The sequence below is a fragment of the Pungitius pungitius genome, chromosome 1, assembly GCF_949316345.1.
Source record: "Pungitius pungitius chromosome 1, fPunPun2.1, whole genome shotgun sequence".
In the NCBI taxonomy this organism is placed as follows: domain Eukaryota; kingdom Metazoa; phylum Chordata; class Actinopteri; order Perciformes; family Gasterosteidae; genus Pungitius; species Pungitius pungitius.
In genome coordinates this window covers 9,133,681-9,156,481 of record NC_084900.1, presented here as the reverse complement: position 1 = coordinate 9,156,481, position 22,801 = coordinate 9,133,681, and the positions used below count along the sequence as shown (strand labels likewise).

At 45.9% G+C, this 22,801-nt stretch overlaps 1 protein-coding gene across 1 annotated transcript in view; it reads left to right on the top strand.

The window, feature by feature from the left end:
- Nucleotides 1-22,530, top strand: part of kdm6ba (lysine (K)-specific demethylase 6B, a) — a 76,375-nt gene extending 53,845 nt beyond the window's left edge. Inside the window, exons 6-27 of the mRNA XM_037480570.2 lie at nucleotides 9,542-9,628; nucleotides 11,276-11,380; nucleotides 11,560-11,683; nucleotides 11,832-11,927; nucleotides 12,083-12,371; nucleotides 12,495-12,572; nucleotides 12,748-12,918; nucleotides 13,019-13,201; nucleotides 13,410-13,955; nucleotides 14,100-17,668; nucleotides 17,823-17,949; nucleotides 18,129-18,234; nucleotides 18,360-18,565; nucleotides 18,798-18,901; nucleotides 18,980-19,048; nucleotides 19,135-19,283; nucleotides 19,371-19,485; nucleotides 19,695-19,882; nucleotides 19,964-20,105; nucleotides 20,354-20,480; nucleotides 20,805-20,975; nucleotides 21,076-22,530. Coding sequence (XP_037336467.2) covers nucleotides 11,565-11,683; nucleotides 11,832-11,927; nucleotides 12,083-12,371; nucleotides 12,495-12,572; nucleotides 12,748-12,918; nucleotides 13,019-13,201; nucleotides 13,410-13,955; nucleotides 14,100-17,668; nucleotides 17,823-17,949; nucleotides 18,129-18,234; nucleotides 18,360-18,565; nucleotides 18,798-18,901; nucleotides 18,980-19,048; nucleotides 19,135-19,283; nucleotides 19,371-19,485; nucleotides 19,695-19,882; nucleotides 19,964-20,105; nucleotides 20,354-20,480; nucleotides 20,805-20,975; nucleotides 21,076-21,090 — 6,570 coding nt within the window. The 5' untranslated portion in view covers nucleotides 9,542-9,628; nucleotides 11,276-11,380; nucleotides 11,560-11,564 and the 3' untranslated portion in view covers nucleotides 21,091-22,530. The remainder of the gene's footprint in view (nucleotides 1-9,541; nucleotides 9,629-11,275; nucleotides 11,381-11,559; nucleotides 11,684-11,831; nucleotides 11,928-12,082; nucleotides 12,372-12,494; nucleotides 12,573-12,747; nucleotides 12,919-13,018; nucleotides 13,202-13,409; nucleotides 13,956-14,099; nucleotides 17,669-17,822; nucleotides 17,950-18,128; nucleotides 18,235-18,359; nucleotides 18,566-18,797; nucleotides 18,902-18,979; nucleotides 19,049-19,134; nucleotides 19,284-19,370; nucleotides 19,486-19,694; nucleotides 19,883-19,963; nucleotides 20,106-20,353; nucleotides 20,481-20,804; nucleotides 20,976-21,075) is intronic.
- Nucleotides 22,531-22,801: the final 271 nt, after the last annotated feature.

Here is a 22,801-nt window from a genome sequence, read left to right as displayed (position 1 = left end):
ACATAATAACATAATGTAACCCTACACTCAGAATGCACTAGTTTACAACTCCATGATGGGTATTTAAAGCACTTCAGAGAATAATAGCTTCCAGATTATGTTATAAAAACGTTTTTCACCGGACTTGATGTATTACAATGCACACACTGATTAGAGCATTACTGATGCAGGTTTTCTGAGTATGAGTATGTAATTAGATCATATGGGATTAAACCACTTCCATCCATTTACAGAGAAATTTCCCTGCATTGTGGTAGGAGCTTTGCAGCTGCTTCAATCTTTCAGTGTCTTAGGGACACTAAGTGTCTCAGTGTCTCTGGAAATCCTTCATTTTTATCACTTTTGCTCGCACAACATCAGCCGCTAATATTTTAATTTTGGCCAATGAACTTACGAAGGTTGCAGTCAAGATCACTGTCACTGTATCAACTGGGTCTTTCCCATGAGGTTACGGAAGAAAACAAAACATCCCTGTACAAGCACACTACCTCCCATGGTCATAAAGACCTCCACTGTTCTGCACCCCCCTTCTTTCTAAACACAAACCCCATTATTGAGCATTCATTGTCACTTGACAGTAGAATCCATATCATCGTGGCACATACCGCACATGCAATGCACTTACTTCAATAGTGGTTTGAGTCGGACGCACATGGACACATGCATGTCACCCTTCATTACATGATAGTAGAAGTATAGCCGCTTGAGTTATCTGAATATGGACTGTGGGTAACAAGTTGTGATATGAGAAAGAAGAACAGAGAGTAAGAGAACGATGGCATCAGTTGCAGAGAGGTTTCATTATCTCCTGATTGTGTTGTTGTGTTATTTAGTTATTAGAATTGTTATGACCAACTTGGTGTGTCCTTATAGCATCCTCTCCGCATTATCTATGACACATTCCCAACCTCCCTGCTGCAGCTAATTTTGCCTCCTGCGTTCCTGCTGAGGTGGTGCTTTCTAAATATAACCTTTATGTGTGAGTGTGTTAGTTGGGGTCACATACTGTTGGTTGTACCAGTATGGCTCTTTGGCGTTATTACAGAGTACAGGATGGTAACTTTAGCAAGCTGGTACAGATGTTTCCGGCCTTAGAGAGGCCCATATTATATATTATATTATATTGTTAGCATATCATTCCTCTTGTTCTGCCTGCACAGTCATGATATGTAAGATGTTTATGTCCCCCACTGGAAACGAACGTGCATTAGCCTCATAACTTAGGCTTTATTGATAGGCCTAGCCATGTGTACGGTATTGCAATGATTTATAAAATATTACATGAATATTGTTCTGCCTTCAGAAGTATCTCCCTCCCTCCTTCTCTGTATACATATTTCATATACTAGGTATGCAAACTTCTAAGTGGATTATATTTCTTTTAAAATCTACACGTCTGTTTCTATATCAATATTTTACGTTTAAACAACTTGACTGAACAATACAAAACCAGGAAGTATAATGATGTAACATTCCATACAGGAACGTGGGCTATGCCTGTAATTATACACCTTTACAAATAAGTTATAAGATGTAATTAATAACTTAATTGGTGGCGTATGCTTTGTAGATCAGTTACAAGCTATTTACGACCAAAACACTAGCTTAACTGATCCCTAAATCATGGTTGATTTGTTTATTTGCAATTAGTTACAACTCATAAATGCTTAATAAAATGTGCTTGTGGTGTAAAATATATCTGGTACAGTAGTGAACTTCTTTCCCTATGCCTTCCAGTAAAGCTTAGTAAGGGACAGGCAAACATAATACATATGTATTCATAAATGTACTTTTATTCATTTATTTGGTGTCTATGCTTTATTCACCAACCATGATCAAGTGAACAGTGCACGTTTAATTGAGAACTAGTCCGCTAAATGGAAAAAGAAGACTGTGACACCGAGCCTGTCTTCCCGTGGTAACAGGGCTTTAGGGCTAAATAACTCGTTCTCGTCCATAAATAGACGGTCACGCGGACGGCCAGTGACTGTACGGCTGTCTGTGGGAGCCGCTCCGACACCGGCACCTCGACTCGGTGCTAGTCTGCGCTGTCAGGGAATTCCGGGGGCCGCGCGGTGACGTCACGTGTACGCGCGCCCTCTGTTTGGATTTGCGTGTGTTGTGAGCGCACGCGGCTCTGTCCCCTTTAAATACGGAGCTCGGCGCAACACGAGCGGTGCCTGGCTGCTAGCGAGTGCGAGGCAGAAGTAGTGGAGGGGGGAGAAGAAGAAGAAGAAGAAGAAGAAGAAAAAAAGGAGCTCGACGCGGAGAGACACCGAGACCCGAGCGAGCGGACGGATCGGTAACCGGCTTTTTGCCTGGACACCGGGGGAAGGCTCTCCGGCCACGAGGCTGCTCTTATTCGGCCGTGGTTCCGCGAGGAAGCGGCGGACGCGGACGGGGATTACGGGACTGTGGCGGATCTCGCTCAGCCGGCTCGTTGGGAATTTCTCTGCAGACTTGCGTGCGGATAAAAAAAAAGGCACCGCGGACCTCACGGAACCGGATGTTTATATGCTTCTATTTGGCGACTGTTTTCTTTTTGGAGCGTCCATTTATTCAAGTCTACGTTGAGCGAACGGTGAGTGCTCCGCTGCTTTGTGAACCGGGGCCATTTAAAGTCAGGTCGACTTTGTTTTGGTTGTAAGCAGCCGAGTTGGTGTTGATAGAGTACACACTTTAATGTGTCCACTTATTCCTGCATCAGAGAGGCTGTGCAATTCATGGTGTGAATGCAACTCTGAATTAGGACAGCAATAGAATAAGTAATAATTAGTAATTGATTGAAGGGGAGTTTGTGATCGCCTCTAATCGGGGGAGGAGGGGGGGGGGGGTCTCTGTATTTATCTCCTCAACCACGGGTGGCTTTTAAAACCCACGCGTTTATGCATCAATTCTCGCAAATGTTATTTATATTCAAGCCCGATCATCTTTACCGGACGTGTTTAATCATTCAGTGCACGTGGTGTCATTTCTGTAAATTGGCTTCGATGTGAATTTGCGGTTCATGAGATTTTACTTTGAAATGTACAAGATAATCCCCAATTTCTAACGATTCAAAGAAAGCTTTTTAGACGAAGACGTTTAGTGTAGTGATCAGCTCATATGCAGTGAAGATGATGCATTTTTTTAAAAGGCTACACATATTCATGAAAATGACCCACTCATGATACTGTGGGACAGTCTGGCTCCTCGTTTGGCCATTGTTACCCTGAAAACTCCTGCTCATCCCCTGTCTAGAAGAGGGAAGGAGAACTAGAGGACAGGGAGAGAAAATTGCCTGTGTAAGGAGATCTCACCCCATTGTGTGTGTGTGTGTGTGTGTGTGTGTGTGTGTGGCTCTGCAGGAGTTGGAGTGGGGGTGGGCAGGATCACTGAGGTCGGCAGCCGTATAAAGTGAATGGATAGCTGCCACCCCCCAGTCAACCCTTACGAACACAAAGGGACGGATTGAAAGGAAGTGATTTGCATCACCTCTCGTATTGGGGGGAGGGTGGTGTTTGGGGCTGTCCTCTAGGTCTGGGATCCAGGGGAGTCGGTTCACTAATGTCCGACCAGCATTGTTTGGTCAACGTGATCTGTTATCTAATGATTGCCTTTACATGGAACACTAGTCCTAAGTCGAGGGACTTTGAGACACATTTGGGGTAATAGCCCACAGGAGTCAGATGGGTTTACTTATAAAGCATGTCTGTGTTTTTGAACGCTTATTCCTTCCACCGAAATAGCACTCGGTGTTCAAATTATCAAAACAATAGAAGTTAAATGAGGATGAAGATGAGTAGTTTGGTGGGCATGGTATTATTCTTTGGAATAGTTATTGATATTGGTAGTTATTACCCAGACGCCCTCAGACGTTCAATGACATCCACCCTCTTCCCCACATGTCTTTGGACAAGAAGCTGATGAGAACGTGTGGCCGACTGGGAGCTTATTTGTCGCTTTATTGCCCTCAATAAAGGAACCCAGATCAGGAAGAACGGGGTGTGCTGGCATGGGGTCGCAAAGAAAACAAAAAAGAGAAAGCCTTTGAAGGTTTTTCTTCCTATCAATCAGATTGATTTGCTTAGAAACCAGCGGCATGTTTTGTCCCTACTCCTAATGTCAGAGGTTGTAAAAAAGTATAAACTCCAACGCGCTCCATGCACACTCTTGGTGATCTGAATAGGCGTGTGTGCGAGTGAGTTAATGAACAATCGACACCCCTTTTACTATGAGTGATGACGAACATGAAAGATTCTTAAAGGGATGCACAGGCCGGGAGGAGGAGGCGGGGGGGGGGGGGGGGGGAAATAAGGCTGCCGACTCAGATGTGTCTGAGTCACACAACTCAAGTGTCCCCCCCCCCCCCCCCACGCCCCTTTACCCATAGGTAGCTATGATAGTGGATTTACAGGAACATGACTTGGTGGTAGGTGCATCACATCAGACAGTACGACAATGGACCAGAAGACAGATAGGACATTTAAATGTAAATACAGATAGGAATTTAAATACAAAATGAAGGTTAAAGATAAAGTGCACCAGCGGACAAGTGTATGTGGAGTGTGAAGGGAGTGACAAACTACCTCATCTAATTTCAGATATTTCCTTATGTATGTGGCAAGCATGGGTCAGGAGTGCTGACAGTGATGAAACGTGAGGCGTGTGTGGAAGTCCATCCCGTTTTGAGGGGGGGGGGGGGGGGGGGGTTGTCCTGCCACACATCAGATGTTTGTGCCTGTTAGAGAAAACAAACAAAGTCACAATCCAAGTATTTGTGTTTCAAAGAGAAGTGGGTCGGTGAGAGGAGTGGGTGTCGTAACAAAGTGTCTTTTGGTGTCACACCGGGCTGTTGCAACCTTTCCAGTAAAGGGTGTCATTTCTCCTCCAGCAACTCAAAACAAGACGGCGGCAAAAAAAGGAGGCGCCAGACAACATCTGCCCAGCTAAGGCTTTGTCAAAGACTCCTGACACGCCCCACGGGTCAAGCGTTAAAACAAGAGTTCCTGTACGTCTCAGCCGGCGCAATGGTTAAAAATAAGATGGGGAATTTCCCGCAGAGACGCGGAACATTTGAAGATTGCGTTATTCTAATTCCCTTATTTACACTATGAACCCTCGGGGACTCCTCCAACTTCATCATTTATACTTTTTACTCCCAATTTGGAAGTCTTTACTGGCAGTTGCAATAACAACCTGAAAGTCACTTTGCTATGAATTGTGGGTGACTCCCTCGAACAAAGTCTGCCGAAATGGGGACTCGCGGCGAGGGATTATAAAGAGCTCCAAATGTCCACAAGAGAGCCCTCAAACCATCAGCGATTTGACGGCGCCTCGGCCCCAAACCCTCCCAGAACGTGCAGCAGCGCCCGCTGGATTGGACCTGAGAGTCAACCACGTGTGGAATTCCACACTGCAGTGTCCGTCTGCCTACTGTGGATAATAGGCTAATCCTTAAGGTTGGAAAAAAAGTTTGGATATTTTACATCAACAAAGAATATAAATGATGTATATACAGTATATAGAGAATGATGCACATATACATGTTGGCCATATATACAGTTTTGGATTTACTGTGTTTTACCCTTCAGAATAGTTAGAAATAACAATAGTTTGGTTCACTCCAGAAGCTGAAGAGGGATTTCGTACTGAGAAAACGGAACCAAAAATGACATTAGAAAGAGAAGTATGCCGTCTCAAGATTGGATGCGAGAGGAACATTCAGCCGAGTGAGAGGAAAAGGGAAAGTCTTGCCTCTGGGTTCAGTTCATCTCTGTGATCTCTGGCTCTCTGTCTCTGATGATGCCACAGTGGAAAGGGTGCAGACCTACGCGCTGTGTGTGTGTGTGTGTGTGTGTGTGTGTGTGTGTGTGTGTGTGTGTGTGACTCATAGACTGAATTTCACACCGCTTGGAAAGAATTTTCTTCCTTTTTCTTTTTTACCTCCCCTCATCTCCTGTGACTACTTTTACCCACCTCAACCACGTCAGCAAAACAGCCAGTGAGTAAGCCTGGGTGCATCATGAGAGATTTATTTAAAAAAATCGAGTCCTGAAAGATCTAAAACATTGGTATCAGGAATATGTAAACAGTCCTTGGATTGTCTGGACTAAATGAGCATAAATTGGGGTCATAACAAAAAGCGGTCCTCCTGCGTCAGTTCTTCTGATTAAAGTTAAAAAGATCTGTTATCAACCCACTCTAAGTATAACATGTGATTAACTCTGATGTCTGTCCATGTTCTTTTGTTATTCACACAACTGATGAGACATTATGTCGTGGGTCATGGAGGACAAGGATGGTGCATGAGGTCAGCCTGCCTGTACCTCTGTAAACATGCTGCTCATAAACCGTCCTACGAATTCCTCTCTTCGTCCATATCTGCCTCTGGCTTAGTTTAATAACTGTTTGTGAGGACGCGATTGGTTCCCTAGGCAACTGTTACCAAAGGAGCAGAGTCTCTTGCCTTGCTTGGTGCACTTCTGAGCTAGTGAGAGTGAGTCCTGAATGTGGAAGAGAAGCACCTGGCGAGGGGAGGGAGGGGGGATTTTGCAGTGCTGACTCTGAGGAGGTTTTTCCCTGAAAACAGGCAGTGCGATGTCCTGTTTCGTCCCGTGCGCGTGTTAAAATAGTCAGAGGTGAGACATAGAAAGAAAGTTATGGTGCCTTTGAGGTTGCTCAAGTGGGGAAATTGAGAGTGACAATCAAGTCATTGTCAGTTGTTCGCCTACGTCCTCTTAGAGTTGCGGTTCGTCGGGATTTACACAGCATTTTCCTTTCTATCGCGTTCCAGGCCAGGTGTTGAGTCATTCTTTTTATTACGAATCACTTTTGACACACAAACTGACTGATGGTTCCTTTCCCAAAGTGACTGGGTTTGGTTATTCAGCACACACACACACACACACACACACACACACACATTTTGCAATCATATGTTTGTCATTCACGTTTAGCTAAGAATAGAGCAGATGACGATTTTCACTTAACACCCTGGCAACTAAATAGCTTTTAAGTCAGTTGACTGTGTGGTTTGTTTTGACCAGACTTGCGTTAGTCATGAGTTGGCCACATGTGCCGCTCACACGAGACGACTGTATCTGAAGTGGATTTTAGGAGTAAAACTGACCATTTTTCTGAATGGAGTCTCATTGTTTCCCATCAAAGACTCAGAAGTCACATAAGATCACTTTATATTTTGTTACGGTTATCAGAAATATTTTTGCGGATACACTAAAATACACATACAGTTGATATCTTTACAACAGGAAGCCTCCAAACCCCCCCCACCACCCACCGCGGCCTCTCGCACACAGACATACACCCCCCCTCAGGGAGGCCTACTTCCTGCAGTTGTGACGAGTGCTTCCTCTCCTCTCTGAGCTCTGTTCCCCTTCTTTTAAACGTCACGCACACACACGTGCATCTGATTGGTGTGTGCGTGCATGTGTGTGTGTGAGAGAGAAAAAACACATGCACCACACTAACCCAGTTGTGTGTTGTCATTCGAAGGCCCAGATGTCTGGGTGGTGACTGCAGAGACAAATGGGGCCTCTTGTTCTGTTTTTCTCCCAGCTACCTTCCTCCTCGTCCTGTTTATTTTTTCACTAACAGATAAAAAATGGGGCAACAGTTATTTGTAAGTGTGTCACTAAGGCTCCAAAAATCAGGTCAGATTGACACGTGACCAACAGCCAAAACGGGATTGCGTTGTGTGAACGTAAAGCTTGTTTCAAAATAGATGATGTTGATATTATAACCATCCCAGCAGTCATTGCATGAAGACAGATGTTCCACCGCCTGTGTGTAGCCTGAATGAAGAGCACATGTGAGGGAGCGCCTCTACAAACAAAGTAGTAGTAGACAAAGACAAATAAGAGCATGTACCTGGCCTACTGCTGCGGAGCGTGTTGGCTCTCAGCGTATTTGGATGAAAGGTCCGGCCTGAGCTCCTTGCTCTTGAGGAAGCGTTGTGTTGTTTGCTTGGATTCTTGCAGGAGACAACTGACCGTCATGGAGGTTGGATCCCTCAGTGTTTGTGTGCAGGAACAATGTTGGCGTGCCGTGGCCTCGGCGGACCAACACTGCTGTATGTGTGATGCCTTGAACAACTCACACATTTTGTTTGTGTGTGTGTGTGTGTGTAAGAATGCGGACGTGACAAAGTTAGCCTGCATCGCGGGGGCTGGCAACCAGGCTGGGTGTTCCTGTGTGTGTTAAAGAGAGAGAGAGAGAGAGAGAAATGCATGGTGTTTCCTTCAGAACATGATCCCTATCTGGGATGACTATGTAATGAGTAACTGGTCTACAGAGGGCAAGGGAGGACACAACGAGATGGGGAGAGGCAGAGAAGGTTGAAGACGGGTCTTTGCACGGCCTCTCCACAAACCGTTGTCTGTTATTTGTGCTCCCTTCCTTATCTGGTCATTTCTGAAAAGACAGTGACTTCAACCGGACAGTAACATTGTCTCATTACCCCCACCCTGAAATAGCAAGAGAATTAAACAAAGTATATTAGTATAGTATAGCCAAAAGTATAAGCAAATCAGACTTAAGTATGCAGCACACACAGTACCAGTGAAAATGAATTAAGGTTTTGTTAACTAAATTCAAACTTTTCCAATTTACGGTATAGCTCTGAAGTTCCAGGAATTACCTCATTTCTCTTGAACAACTCTGGAAGTTTGATTATTTTCTCCTGACGCTTGCAACCACATCCTGTTTTTCTATCTAAACACACATACACACTAAACTGAATAGAAAGACAAATTGACATCACAAAGTCCAAGAATTCCCCGCAGTTCTCACATCGGTGGCGGTGCAGAAAAACGCCCCCGGTCACCTGACTGTAAGCGGTGTCCCGGGGGGGCGGAGTTTAGGGGTAAGTCCTCTCACAGGACGCTGAGTCATCAAGGGGATCCCTGAAAAATATATAATGCCACAATTCTCACTCGCACTCTCACGGTTTCAGAACCCACGCTGGTATGTAACACGGTCTGGTGTCTATGTGCACACCCTCACAGTGTGCTGATAGAGTGGCTGTGAGCTATGTGATAGCCTCGGTAGCCACTGGAATAGACGACCGCTTGTCCACAACAGACCTAAACACACACACACACACACAGCGCGTGAAGCTGGTAATTACAGCTGTGTCGCTGCCTCGCTGGTTGCAGTCACGACTGGGTCTCCCGCTAGGTCTCTTTCTTCTTTTTTTCATATTCTGTTTTCCCAGCGCTTCTTTCACATGAGATAGTTCACTTTGCTGGCACAGCTCTTCCTGTTTAGAGCGAGACCAGCCGTGTTTACTGTTGAGCTGCACAGTCTCTCCGTCGTGCCAGTTGGGGATGTGAACCCCCTTCACTCCCATTGTGTCAGCCTCCCTGCTGATTTACCTCGTCAACCTCACGGTTTCCAAACTGCTCTCGCTGCAGAAGTCAGCCTTAATTATATCAAATTAAAGTGTTGTATTTCATTATGCCTCTGTGTATAGTGTTTGATTTGGCTTCACACGGTTTTTACATCAGCTTGACATTAATGTTTTGTCTACTCTGTCTTTCAGGGTCGAGGAGACCCAAGAGAGATGATCGACAGCCGTAGCTGAGGCACAACATATCTGTGAATCAATAACTTGGTGCTACTCCCAAAGGTAAGCTAAGCACTAGGTGTGACTGTATTGGTTTGTCTTATGCGACTTTGACAGTTAACACCAGCCTATCTTCATATAGCAGCAAAGCCTGCTGTATGGTTATCAGAGAGGTGTGTGTGTGGCATACCACACCGGATGAGCTAAAAGTGTCCAGTGATTTTCTCTATTTAAAGCAATCCAGAGTGGGTGGGAGTAGGAAAGACAGAGAAGAGGAACAGGCGGGAAAAGGAACCTGTGTATGGCCATAGCTAATTTAGGAAAACTGGTGGAGCGAGAGAAATGAATCGTAACCCGTGTGCAGGTTTCATTTCTCTTGCTATTGAACAACTTGTTAATCTTGCGTTTCACTCCCAATGTGACGGAAATCCAATATTCTTGTAGGATGTTCGCATCACCCTTTTGAATCTATGTCATTCAAATAAGAGAGATGTATGCAGAACATTTTGTTGCGATATTGCAGTTTTGGGATAATTCGGTTTGATCTAGCAATTATGTTTGATGTTTTGAGACGTGTTTTTAACAGCAGTAGTGAAGGCCTAAGTACAAATAGATCCCTCTCAGGTCTAGTCAAGGATCTCTTGTTATTTTTGTCTATTTTAGAATCAAGGTGTTTTGAAACATAGACGTCTTTGTATTGTGACACCCTCTGTGTTTTGAATTGTGTGTGTTTGTAGTGTTGGAAAAAGCAAGGAGGGTGTTGCGTTGCAGCCTCGTTTTTCCCCTCAACCGCTTTCCTTTGTGTCGTCTCTGTGTGCGTGCGTGCGTGCGTGCGTGGGTGGGAGAAGGTGTGTGGGCGTTTTCATGGCACCGTTCCTCCACTCCGCCCCCCCCCCCCCCGAGCCTTCCCACCTCTCCTCTGCATCTTTTCTCTTTATCTATCTTTCTATCCTGTTCAGACCGTCTGTCGCGGCTGCCCCCCTCCCTCTCCATTACGCCTGCCGTAATGAGATTAAACTTTAGTGTATCCACTGGGCATCCACACTTACACCCATCTGAGAACTGCAGCACACACAACACACAACATGCACACAATTATTCACTTAAGAGGACACACCGTTCTCTCTCTCATGCACTAAATCTGCACAAGCCTGAAACGACCATGCAGCTTGCACACTTGGCATCGCCTTCAACACAACACACACTTGGCACGTGACCAAGGCCTCTCACTCGTTCCCTCTGTCTCTTGTTATCGGGGGGCCCATGGTAAGGATTACAGTAACCCCAGGTCCGTCCTCGTAGGTGAGCTCCCCGCTGAGCCATCTGGGCCTCACGTAATCCTTTTCTGTGCTTACTGGCGCCTCCTACTGGCTGACGGACTCCTAGCAGCCAGCTACAGACAATAGACATCCATCATGATTTAAGACTGCAAAGGGAATTTAACCCATTCTCATGTTGCCGGGGGAAATTACCGAACTAGAGCAAAATCAGGAAATTCCAGTGGTGAGAAAATAAAGATTCAATTAAGGCTAGATGAAGGCTTTTATTAAAGGTTGTCGCATGAAACGCTTCACTTCCCTGCAATACATATCCTACTTACACCCTCCCCTCTCTGCTGTCTAACTCACACATATAAAGACAGCAACAAGCCTACTCAATAAATAGCCTTTCAATGCGTCTAGCTCATTCTCATAATCTCTCTCTCTACAGTCAACAGGCCTTGGGCTCCTGGTGCTTAAGACAGAGGGCATCCTCAGTGTTGGAGTGAGGCCCTCTCTCTGCTGCAGTGGAGGGCTTCACGGATACAGTAGTCTGGTGAGTAGAATCACAATTACGGTCAATTATTGCTACCCTATATACTTGTATATAATCAGGAAGGTGTGAGGGGTTTATTCAACGATACGCTTATGGTAATCATGTTCAGTTTGTAACTCATTTATTTCTGTATAAAAGCATTGGAGTATCTAAATGGTGGTATTTAATATCATTCACAGGCTGGATGCATCACGCAGTAGAGCAGTTTGGCGGGCGTGGCACACGGGATTCCTTCCCTCTGGACGGACTCAACCGGGGACCATGGGCTCCTGTGGGCGGCCGTGCCTGGCAGCCATCTGCCAGGTCTGTGGCCATGACAACACACACAGACAAAACCAGACTCCCATGAACCTCTATCACCTGCTATAAAATGTCAAATATTGAATGTGCTTTACAAACACAGAAAATGTAATCTGACCGTACCGTATGTGTCGTCACGGTTACTATTTAGGTGTTCGCCTGGAATGAGCCAACACCAGCTCCTTTCCCATCTACCTCCTGGTCCTGTGGGCGGAATGAACCATCTCAATAAATTCTTCAGCAATGGGTCAGTCATGCACAGAATCGCCAGTGAAGGAACTGTTTAGATTGCAGCGAGTCATTTGTTTTCATTACTTGACAAAGCTTGTGTTTTAGATAAGGTCTATTTTTTGTTTGTCGTACTACTGCTGAATCCTTTTGTATTGTTTTTTGTTTGTCCAGACCTATGCGAGGAAGTGAGAAGCTTGAGCTTGCACAGCCAATGTTACCAGGTCTACAGAGGGAGCAGCAGAGAGCTCCACCTCATCATCATCTTCACCCTCCACCTCCCCACAGGTCATGGGAGCAACTAGGTCAGCTGTATGAATCCCATCTTCCCCCTCAAGGACATTCGGTTGGGCCACTACCCAACGAGCACTCACCTCGTCTCCATAATGAAGGCTATGCAGGAGGCGGCGGCCCTCCCCCCAACCCTCATCTTTTTCCCAGCAGACCAAACCAACTTCTGAAGGTGAGTGGTGCATAAATCCCCCATTTTATCCCCTGTAGCATTGCCAGGTTTGTGCATGAAAAATAAATGAAGATAAAATGACTGTGTTCAAACTTTCTGTGTATTCATCATTGTCTGCTTTAGTTTGGGGGTCCTCAAGAGCAGCATGTTCCCCGGGGTCCACCACTGCTGGGAGATGAGATGTGGGCTCAGGTGCATCAGGTAGGAGCTCTCTAATTGGCTGTGATCATATTTCATCATCCATATAGACATAGAACAATCTCTGCTTTCGCTGTAGTTTCTGCTGCAACCAGACAGAGCCTCTGTCACTGAGATCTGGATAAATATTTTACCAATGGAATGTTTTTTGAACGGACCTTTTCATCTCTGTTAACAGCAGAGGGGCTACCCAGGGAAGATGATAGGGGGTCCGCTGAAGAGACAAGGCCCTCCACTAGGAGAGCACTCAGTTATCCAGCATACCCCTCCGCCATCCATGCACCCGTCCTCCCGCCCGGCTGTAGAGGACTGTCCCAGCCCCAGCAAAAGGAAAAAGAGTACAGATCAGGTATGAGAATATACTGCTATACCAAAAACAGCCACACTGCGTGTTTGTCCATGTTCATGCTTTTGAAGAATTAAATATTGTAATTTCCCGAATATTGCAGCTATCCCATCCTGGTCCGCATCGTTTCCCTGGCCAGTCATTGCTATCACAGCACCAGTCATCAGGGCACCACCTCCCTCCAAAGGCTGCCTTCTGGAACCCCCTTCACAAGAACAACGCTCCTTGGCAGCCACAGACGTCTGACCGCAAGAACCCACAATCGCAAGAGTTCCAGCTCCGAACAGTGAGAAAATATCCCTTCATTACATATATGGGTCTTGAAGCCAGGGTTAATGTTTTCCTATTGACCGTAGCAATGAAAAAACCTGTATTGGATTAAGTGCCATCATAAAGATGGATTGAGTCTATAGTAAATAACACATGCCCAAATTTGTTTGTTTTATATTACTCTTAATTATTTCTGTCAATGTTGTCTTTGTATTGTATAACAGGAAACCAACAAACAAGCAATGGGTAGCTATGGCCAAAAGTCTTCTCCTGTTTCCACTTCTCCTTCAAATCTCTCCCCTCCATCAAACTCCTCCCTGGGAAGCTACAACCATGGATGTTCTCCTCAGCTGCAGAAAGATGCATTCCAACCTCAGGCTGTAAACCAGCAGTCCCCTGCCTCGTCCTATCCCAGCCCCAGCTCCAAACTAGGGCAAGCACCACCCTGCCAGGCCATGGAGCCTCGTGGTCCTCACAACCAGAGAGGCACTCCTTTTAGGATCCAAGGTGGCAGCCAAGCTACCTCTCACTTGGCATCAACCCCGACCAGGGGAGAAAGAGATCAACACCTACATGCCCAATTGTCACCAGCAAACCCTCCTACAACCAGCAGCGGCAGCAGTGTGCCTTACAGCCACTTCCAGCCTCATCCAGGGCTGGGTCACAAGGGTCCTCCTCCTTCTGCCAGCAGCACCGCAGTACCTCAGCATTTGCAAAGTGGGGCCCATGAAGCCTGGAGATACCAGAGTAGGCCCAGCAGTCACGCTGCCGTGAGTATAAGTTTGTACTATAGTTAGGAGTGCCATGCTCTTGTGATATGTACAATGTACAATTATTCTGTCAAGCCAGATTTATGAGAGTAATTATTAAGACATTATTAATTGAAAAATGTTTCATTTAACGTGTCCCTTCAGGAGTCGGGCATCTACAGGCCTCCAGGACCGCTACCTCAGCGCCAGCAGAGCCATAATCATGTCGTGGATAGCCGTGTTCCAGGTCCTTCCCAACATCACCATCGCGTCGGCCCTCCTCTGCCCCCAACCAACTCCACCAGAACACCTGTCATCACTGCCAACCTTCCCATAGCCCAGGCCTCTAGCAACAGCAGGATATCTAGTTGCGTACCAATTGTTGGTGTGTCCAGGGTGAGCACATCCCCCTCTACTAGTTGCTCAGTGAACACTGGCAGCAGTAATGGCAGTTGGCAAAGAGGAAGAGAGTCTGTACCTCAAAACGCCACCCGTGCTGTCAATAGTCCCACCGCTCAGCTGGATGATCTGCTACAGCCAGGGTGTCAGAGAGGACATACTGCCTCTGTCAGCCAGCTCCACCAACAGGGGCTGCCCAGACCACAACAGCAGCAACCCACCAAGTCGCGCCCCATGAAGGGAAAGACGTCATGCTATGTTGAAATGGAGCAGCCCCCTCCATTTTTCTCATCTTCTTTACTCTCCACACGGCAGCAAAGGGTAGGGGACAGTGTGATTACAAGTAGGGTTCCAGATCATCTTCCTGGTTCTCCTGTTAAATATCAATCAGCTCCACGCCCGACTCCCAATACTGAACCTCAGTCGTCCAATCCAGCGCTCTCCCCCAGACGCGGTCAATCTGATTTTGTTTCGACACAGGCGTACTCTCAGTCCCAGATTCGTGCACCAGCTCCGACCTCGGCCCCTCAGTCCATCGAAGAGGCTCTAGACAAACTTGATGCTGAGTTAGAGGGTCACATGCAAGCTGAGGAAAAGAGAAAAAGGGACAAAGAGGAGCGGGAGAGAAAAATTAGAGAGAAGGAGAGGTGGAAAAAAGAAGAGATGAGACAAAAACGGGACGAGGAGAGGAAGAAGCTGGAGGAGGAGGAGAGGAAGAAGAGAGAACAAGGCAGACAGGAGGAGGAGAGGAGGAGAGAATGGGAGAGGCAAGAACAGGAGAGAAAAAGGAGGCAAGAAGAGGAAAGAAGGAGGAGAGAAGCAGAGCGACTGGAGGAGGAACGGAAAAGGAGAGAATGGGAGAGGGAGGAGGAGAAGAAAAAGAGCGAATGGGACAAGAAGGAGCGGGAAAGGAAGAAGAGAGAGTGGGAGTGGCAAGAGGAGGAGAAGAAAAAGAGAGAAGCAGAGAGGCAAGCGATAAGGAAGAGGGAACTAGAGCAGCGGCAAGAAGAAGAAAAGAAAAAACAAGAGCTTGAGAGGAAAGAGGAGGAGAGGAGGAGAATGGAACAGAAGAGGGAGAAGGATCTATGCAGTGCAAAAGGCAAAGAGCAGACCGCTATTGAAAATCTGGAGAGACTGCTCTCCTGCAACACTTCCCTTACACCCCCACCTCCTCGCCTCTCTTCTGTGAATGCAGCTGCCTCAGGACCATTGCCCCCCAGCTCTCAGGCTTCACCCCCTTACCCCTGGCTTAGCCGTGGGGGCATACTCCCCTGTCCACCAGGCCAGGCAGCCCCAGGTATTACTCCTGCAGAAAGGCTGCGGCCACCCCCTCTCACACCTCAGACTGAGTACGCCAGGGAAAAGCAGCGGCAGAGGGAGATGTGGAGCAACAATAGCGGAACGACATTCAGCCCCTCATCGACACACAATACCTCAGGGATGAACCAGTCGGTATACCCCAACAAGCCCCCGGCAATGCAAGCCGCTCCCAACCTATCCAAAGACCCAGCAAGGGAGACGGACAGCTGCAAACACTCCCTCCCTGCTTTGGCACCCAGAGAGCCCCCCAAACTGTATCAGGCGTTTCCAAGAGAAAACCCAACACAAACGTTATCTTCCAGCTCAATGAGTGGAATCCTAAACCAGCAGATGACAGGAAGTGGTTCAGAAAATACGAGTAGCTGTGCTGCTGAATCTGCTCAATTTGAGGAAGAGCCCTCTGAGTTATCCACACTGCTCCCCGACGGTCTGGCTAACATTATGGCTATGCTGGATGAATCCATCAAAAAGGAAGAGGAGATGTATAACAGTGAAAAGGCTGGGTCCATACGTCTCCTTGACAACTTTACTCCTTGTGTCCAGCCCATCAAGAGCTACCTGAGTGCCCCAGACCTAATCCCAGCAACGAAGCATCAGCACAACCAGGAAGACTTTGGATCCATTTCGCACTCTAGCCCTCCTGTGCTCAGTCGCCAGGGCTCTCTGGCATCCCCCTGCAGTCGAACATCATCTCTCAACGAGGAGGAAGAAGACTACTCTAAACCGTATCCAAATGTTCATCTGAACCCCAATCGCCCGACGCATACAGGAGTTGGGAACACAAATTACCGCCACAGCGACTTGGCTAAACTCTACGGCCTCCCCGAGCAGACGAAAAGTGAGGTCGACGAGGACGAGGACGACGAGGACTCCGAGACACCGTCTTGTTCTCCACCACCCCAAAGACCCCACCTTCACCAAACAGGTGTAAACAGCACGTGTAAATCTCTAGAGACAGTCCTAGAGAGCCAGAAGTACGCCTACCGCGGTGGACCTTTTGGGAGGCCCCCTCCATCAGCTCTGCTTGGGCTCAAATATTCCTCGTCACTGTCCCTGGGCCCCGATATCTGCCGCCAGCAGCAAGGCAGTTCGCCGACGTCAGATTCAACCGATCCACCTTTTAATCCAGCTTTCCCATCGCTAAAGTCCTCCCGTCCTCCCCCGCTAGAAGACAAAAACGTGAAAATTGAAGACACTCACGACTGGAGAGATGACCCTGAGACAACCGGGGGAATACACTCCAAAAACGAGAGTATTTCTACCTTCAAACCAATCAAGGTGGTCAAAGAGGAGCAGCTGCTGTCGACTATCTCTGAATCTTCACTGGCAGAATTGGGAAAAAGCTGCGAGATCGCGCTTGGTCGGCACTCACTTCCGAGCAACAACTCCCTCGATAAACTGGATGACGATGTCAAAGTGAAAGACAGACACAGACCTGAGAAAGAGAAGGAACACAGAGAGAAAGATAAGCGGAAGCACGGTCACAGCAGCAGGAAGCATGAAGACAGGAAAGAAAAGAAGCATCGAGACAAGAGAGACGAGACGACCTTCTGCTCTTCATCATCCACTCATTCTGGCCACAAACGGCACAAGGACGGTAAGAGCCACAAGGAGAAGAAAGATCGGAGGATTCTCGGCGACCTCAACTTTCAGAGCAAGGAGGGATCGGAGAAGAATCGGGCCCATTATGACCCAGAAAAACTGAAACGGACAGAAGCAACCGGTGCCGCCTCAACCAGCGAAGGGGAGCATTCAGAGTGGACCTCGAGGAGTTTGGGAGAAAGATCTCTTGAGGACAAAAAAGACTCTGAATCCGGTTCTTCGCTGGGTTCAACAGACTTCTTGAAACTAAAAGCGCTGTCAGACGGGCCGCCCAAAGAGCTGAAGATTCGCCTGATCAAAGTGGAGAGCGGAGACAGGGAGACATTCATCGCCTCTGAGGTGGAGGAAAAGAGGATCCCACTGGAAGACATCACCATTACCAACTCTGCCAGTGAAATCATCAGGTCCTGCAAGTAGGTGGTCCTTGAAAAATATCTGACATGGACCATTATGTAGGGGATGCATTCATTTAGAGCGGTACCTTTGAGCAAAGGACAACTAACCATCAGGTAGCACAGAAAGCTGTATTTTTAAGTGCCTCAATCAACATGCTTGTTTCTGTTATAGGGGGACCAGAGTGAAAGGGAAGTTCAGAGAATCTTACTTGCTCCCAGCCTTCTCTGTCAAGCCCATCATGACCTCAGATGAACCCATTCCCAGAGAGAAACTCAACCCTCCTACACCCAGCATCTATGTATGTCACACTCCTCGTAAACTTCACAAATAGCAAAGTATGAATTCAAATCAAGCAACGCAAGGATTGCCCTTTAAGGTTTAATCCAACATCCAAATACAACATGCTGCCCTCTTGTGATGTTTTGAGCATGACGACATTGACAGCTTTGGTCTCTGTGTATTCCTTCTATTCTGTAGTTGGAGAGTAAGCGGGACGCCTTCTCCCCTGTGCTGCTGCAGTTTTGTACAGACCCCAAGAATCCTGTTACTGTCATCAGAGGCCTGGCTGGATCTCTACGACTGAGTATGTTTACACTTTTGATGCATTACATTTCTTAACAGGCACCTCTCCTGAAAATGCTTAGTAGCCTTTGTAGCCTTGCTCACAATGTTGACCTATTGGTTGTAATGTCAATGTGTGCTTTTTAGACCTGGGGCTGTTTTCTACAAAGTCCCTTGTGGAAGCAAATGCAGAGCAGGCAGTAGAGGTGAGGACTCAGGTACAGCAGCCTGCTGATGAGAACTGGGACCCGAGTGGGACGGGCCAGACGTGGCCCTGTGAGAGCAGCCGCTCACACACCACCATCGCCAAGTATGCCCAGTACCAGGCCTCCAGCTTCCAAGAGAGTCTGCAGGTAAATAAGCTGTGCTGTACCTGTCACTGATAGGGATGTTGTTAAAATTCAATCATTTTTTGATTTCAGAATTTTATATGTGAGGATTTAGATTTTTTTCTATTCAATGTTCAAGATATGTATGGTCATCTGTACAGTGACATTCGTATTATGCTAGGCTCCTTCCACATAGCTACAGACGTTAAAGTAAATAAATATATGTGTATTAACATGTCGTGGCTTCTTCCTCCAGGAGGAGAAGGGCAGCGATGATGAGGAGGATGAAGATGACAAGGAGAAGAAGCCATCAACCAGTGTTGATGTGCCAAGCAAGGACATCTCTAAAGAAAGTAGCAGGTAAGGATACTGTGATAAGTCCACTAACAGTATTTTGTAGCAATACTTAATAATAACATCACCATTTCCTTTTCTCAGTGGTGAGCAGAAACCTGTGGGAAAGATAATTAAGTTTGGAACCAACATTGACCTCTCAGATCCCAAGAGGTGAGTAATTTAGACACTAGACAACGCCTACATATTTCTGTAGTATTTAAAACGAATATTGATGTAACTCTTCATACGCTGCTCAGGTGGAAGCCTCAGCTGCAGGAGTTGCAGAAGCTGCCGGCGTTTATGCGCGTGGCATCGAGCGGTAACATGCTGAGCCACGTTGGACACACCATCCTAGGCATGAACACCGTCCAGCTCTACATGAAAGTTCCAGGGAGCCGAACGCCAGGTTAACGTCTATGAAACAAGTGGAAGACAGATTTAGTTGAAAACGATATGGAACGTATGTGAGAATATTGTTCCTTTTAATTAACAGGTCACCAGGAGAACAACAACTTCTGCTCGGTGAACATCAACATCGGCCCCGGGGACTGTGAGTGGTTCTCCGTCCATGAGAACTACTGGCAGGCAATCAGTGACTTCTGTGAAAAGTGAGTTGAATGAGACACACCAATATGAAATGCACGGTGTCTTTAGAGCTTATTAACTACATTTGTCCATTGGCCAGAGCCTTCACTCAAACTACACATAACTGCCAGTTGACCGTGGCTACATGCTAAGCTAACCGGCATGTAAAAGTCCGGCTCGCACCACGGCTGCTTCCCGCTGCACAACATTTTATTTGCGCCCATGTGTTCAGGCATGGAGTGGATTACCTGACGGGGTCCTGGTGGCCAGTGCTGGAAGACCTCTACAAATCAAACATCCCAGTGTACCGCTTCATTCAGCGGCCTGGAGATTTGGTGTGGATAAACGCCGGAACTGTTCACTGGGTTCAGGCTGTTGGCTGGTGCAACAACATCGCATGGAACGTCGGCCCTCTCAATGGTAACCAAATACACGTCACTTTGAAAGTAGTTTGAATCATTTGTAAAACAGCATTCAGCATTGTTTAACGTGTATCTGCAGCTTACCAGTACCAGCTCGCCCTCGAGAGGTTTGAGTGGAACGAAGTGAAGAAGGTGAAATCCATCGTCCCCATGATTCACGTGTCCTGGAACGCTGCCCGCACTGTCAAGATCACGGACCCAGACACCTTCAAGATGGTCAAGTGAGTACTTGACGGACTGTACCCGGTGGCCAGTTTAGTCGTTACACCCCAACATTGCAATGTGTTCACATGCGACAAAAGTATGAACAACCCATTTAATAGTATTAAGTAAGATAACAGTAGTACTTCACTTTCAACACTAACTTTGATCAAAGTAGTATTTGTATCCGGTTTGCTGTCTGGATTCCACTGCGAAGCTGTGTAAAGTAAAAGTAATATATTTGTTTGTATTCCTACCCTTCTGCCAGACACTGTCTGCTGCAGTCCATGAAGCACATCCAGATCCTTCGGGACCAGCTGGTAGCTGACGGGAAGAAGTTATCTTATCAGAGTCGGGTCAAGGATGAGCCTGCCTACTACTGCAATGAGTGTGACGTGAGTAGCAATTACTTCATTACGGAGCTACTTGCAAAAGATTTTATTAGATATAATAATTAAAAAGTAAATCAGTGAAGTTTAATGAAAGAAGCCTGCTCTAATTTCTACCTGTTATTAGAACTAGTTATTTAGGAGGCTGTAGGGTTTGGATAAAAGGTCTAAGCTCTGACTAGAGAGTGAGAAGTGACCGGTTTTAGTTCAATAACCGCAGCGACAACAGTACACGGTTACACACATGCGCATTGGTTAACTCGGTACTTGACAACCGATACTGAGAGGTACACAAGGCTGTTTTTGACCAACCTAACGTCTATTCTACAGGTGGAGGTGTTCAATTTATTGTTTGTGACAAGTGAGAACAACAGCAGGAAAACGTATGTGGTTCACTGTGAGGACTGTGCACGTCAGCGTAGTCCCAACCTGACCAACGTAGTGGTGCTGGAGCAATACCGCATGGAAGAGCTCATGAGCACGTACGACTCCTTCAATCTGGTAAGCAATGTGTTACTTGTTTTCCATTCATCCCCCAAAACCTCTGAAGCTCCTTCCTGGCTCACGTCAATGAAAATGTCCGTGTGTTGTGTCTCACCAGGCTTCCTCCCGGTGACAGAGCTCCTCTCCTGCGTCTCCTCAGCCAAAACCAAAACTCCTGCGAGACGGGACAAAAGACAGTTTCACAACTTCACTTTTGCTACTACTGCTAACACTTGCCCAACAGCCAGTTGAATACGTTTACTCATCATCACTGTTTACAAAAAGAAATACCAGTTTACTCTCAGATGGTGCTTCTAACCAGTCACCCACCAGGGGGCAGTTGGTGCTGCCACAGAACAAACATGGCTGGTTCAATGGACAACTTCAGCTGTTTCTGTTTTCTTGAATACTGAGATTTGTACATGCTGTTTGCAGTTTTTGTGGGGTGCTGTCTTTAAAAAAAAATAATTTATTGTTTTTTTTTCTAAACTAGATATATACCACATTGGCCTTGTATTTAGAAATTAGACAAAAGGAAAAATACTAATAGAGTTATGAACATTTTTCTAGAGCATTAAGAATTTTAAAAAATACAAATGTTTAGAATGCTTCTAAACATACGGGTTTTCACGACGACGTTGTTTTTTGGGGGGGGGAGATTTTGTCTTTCAAATTATTGTAAATCTTGTTTGTATGAATTCTTTAATTACTTCTGGCGAATAATACGTTGTCACACATCAGGTTTTTTTATTCATTTCTTCCATCTAAGTATGGAGAATCTCTTTAAAAGAAAGTTATTGCCATCTGGTGTTTGTGTGTTGTACCTCTGATTGTTTTGTTCCAATATGCAGATTTAGTATTTCCTGGATTTCTTTGCATTGTACATTTAATTTAAAATGTTTCTTCTATTTATTGGATATTAATGGTCTTTTTTTTTAAAAGGTTGTACAAGTTTGTGATTTGTTTCCCTCTTTATTTTTTTATAGCAAGCAATTGCCCCATAACAACTTTGGGGTTTGGGGCTGCTGTTTCTCTGGTGCTCGTCGCTCGTGACCCCTGCCTTTTTCTTCTGATATATATTGAATGATATCTTTATCTTAAATATAACACCACATTTCCCGTAGACAATAGGCACAGTGTTCACGTAGAGAAGATGACTAATGGAATGCTGTGTTTGTATCCTCACTAAGGACAAAAACTGTTTCCAACGTGTGTTTTTGAGAAATGGTTTTGATTTCATAGGGGCTTTTAGATGAGATTTTAATCTGTTGACTATGATAATGGGATAGATGGTGCTAAATGTTCTCGTGAACATCTTAAAATGAGAATTCTATTTTTCCTGTTGCAATATTACTTTATCATTTTTCTTCTCTTTGGTCATGTATTTATAACTGCACTGTTTAGATAATTTACACAGACATACTTGCAGACACACACACACCAAACTGAGCCAGACGTCTTAAACATTTTGTGAATTTGTGTGACATTAATAAAAACGTTTTGATAAATGCAAAAAACATTGTTTTCCAATGAACTGCAGGTAACATTTATAAACAAGATACCTCTACAGTCACTGTTGTGTCTCATAATATTTGTTTTCTGCTCTATTTAAACACAAGTCAATATTACTTTTTTGATTTACTATACAATTATTTTCTAATCAACACTGACTTTTCTCAATGGATAGTACGTCATTTCATATTATGTTGGAGATAAACATAAATGTGCCAAAATTGGAGAGCTTTGTGACTGGTGTACAGGGCAAATCAGATGATTTACAGCTGCAACAGGGAAGCAATCACCACAACAACACAAATAACATAAGAAGAAATACCCTGGTGTGT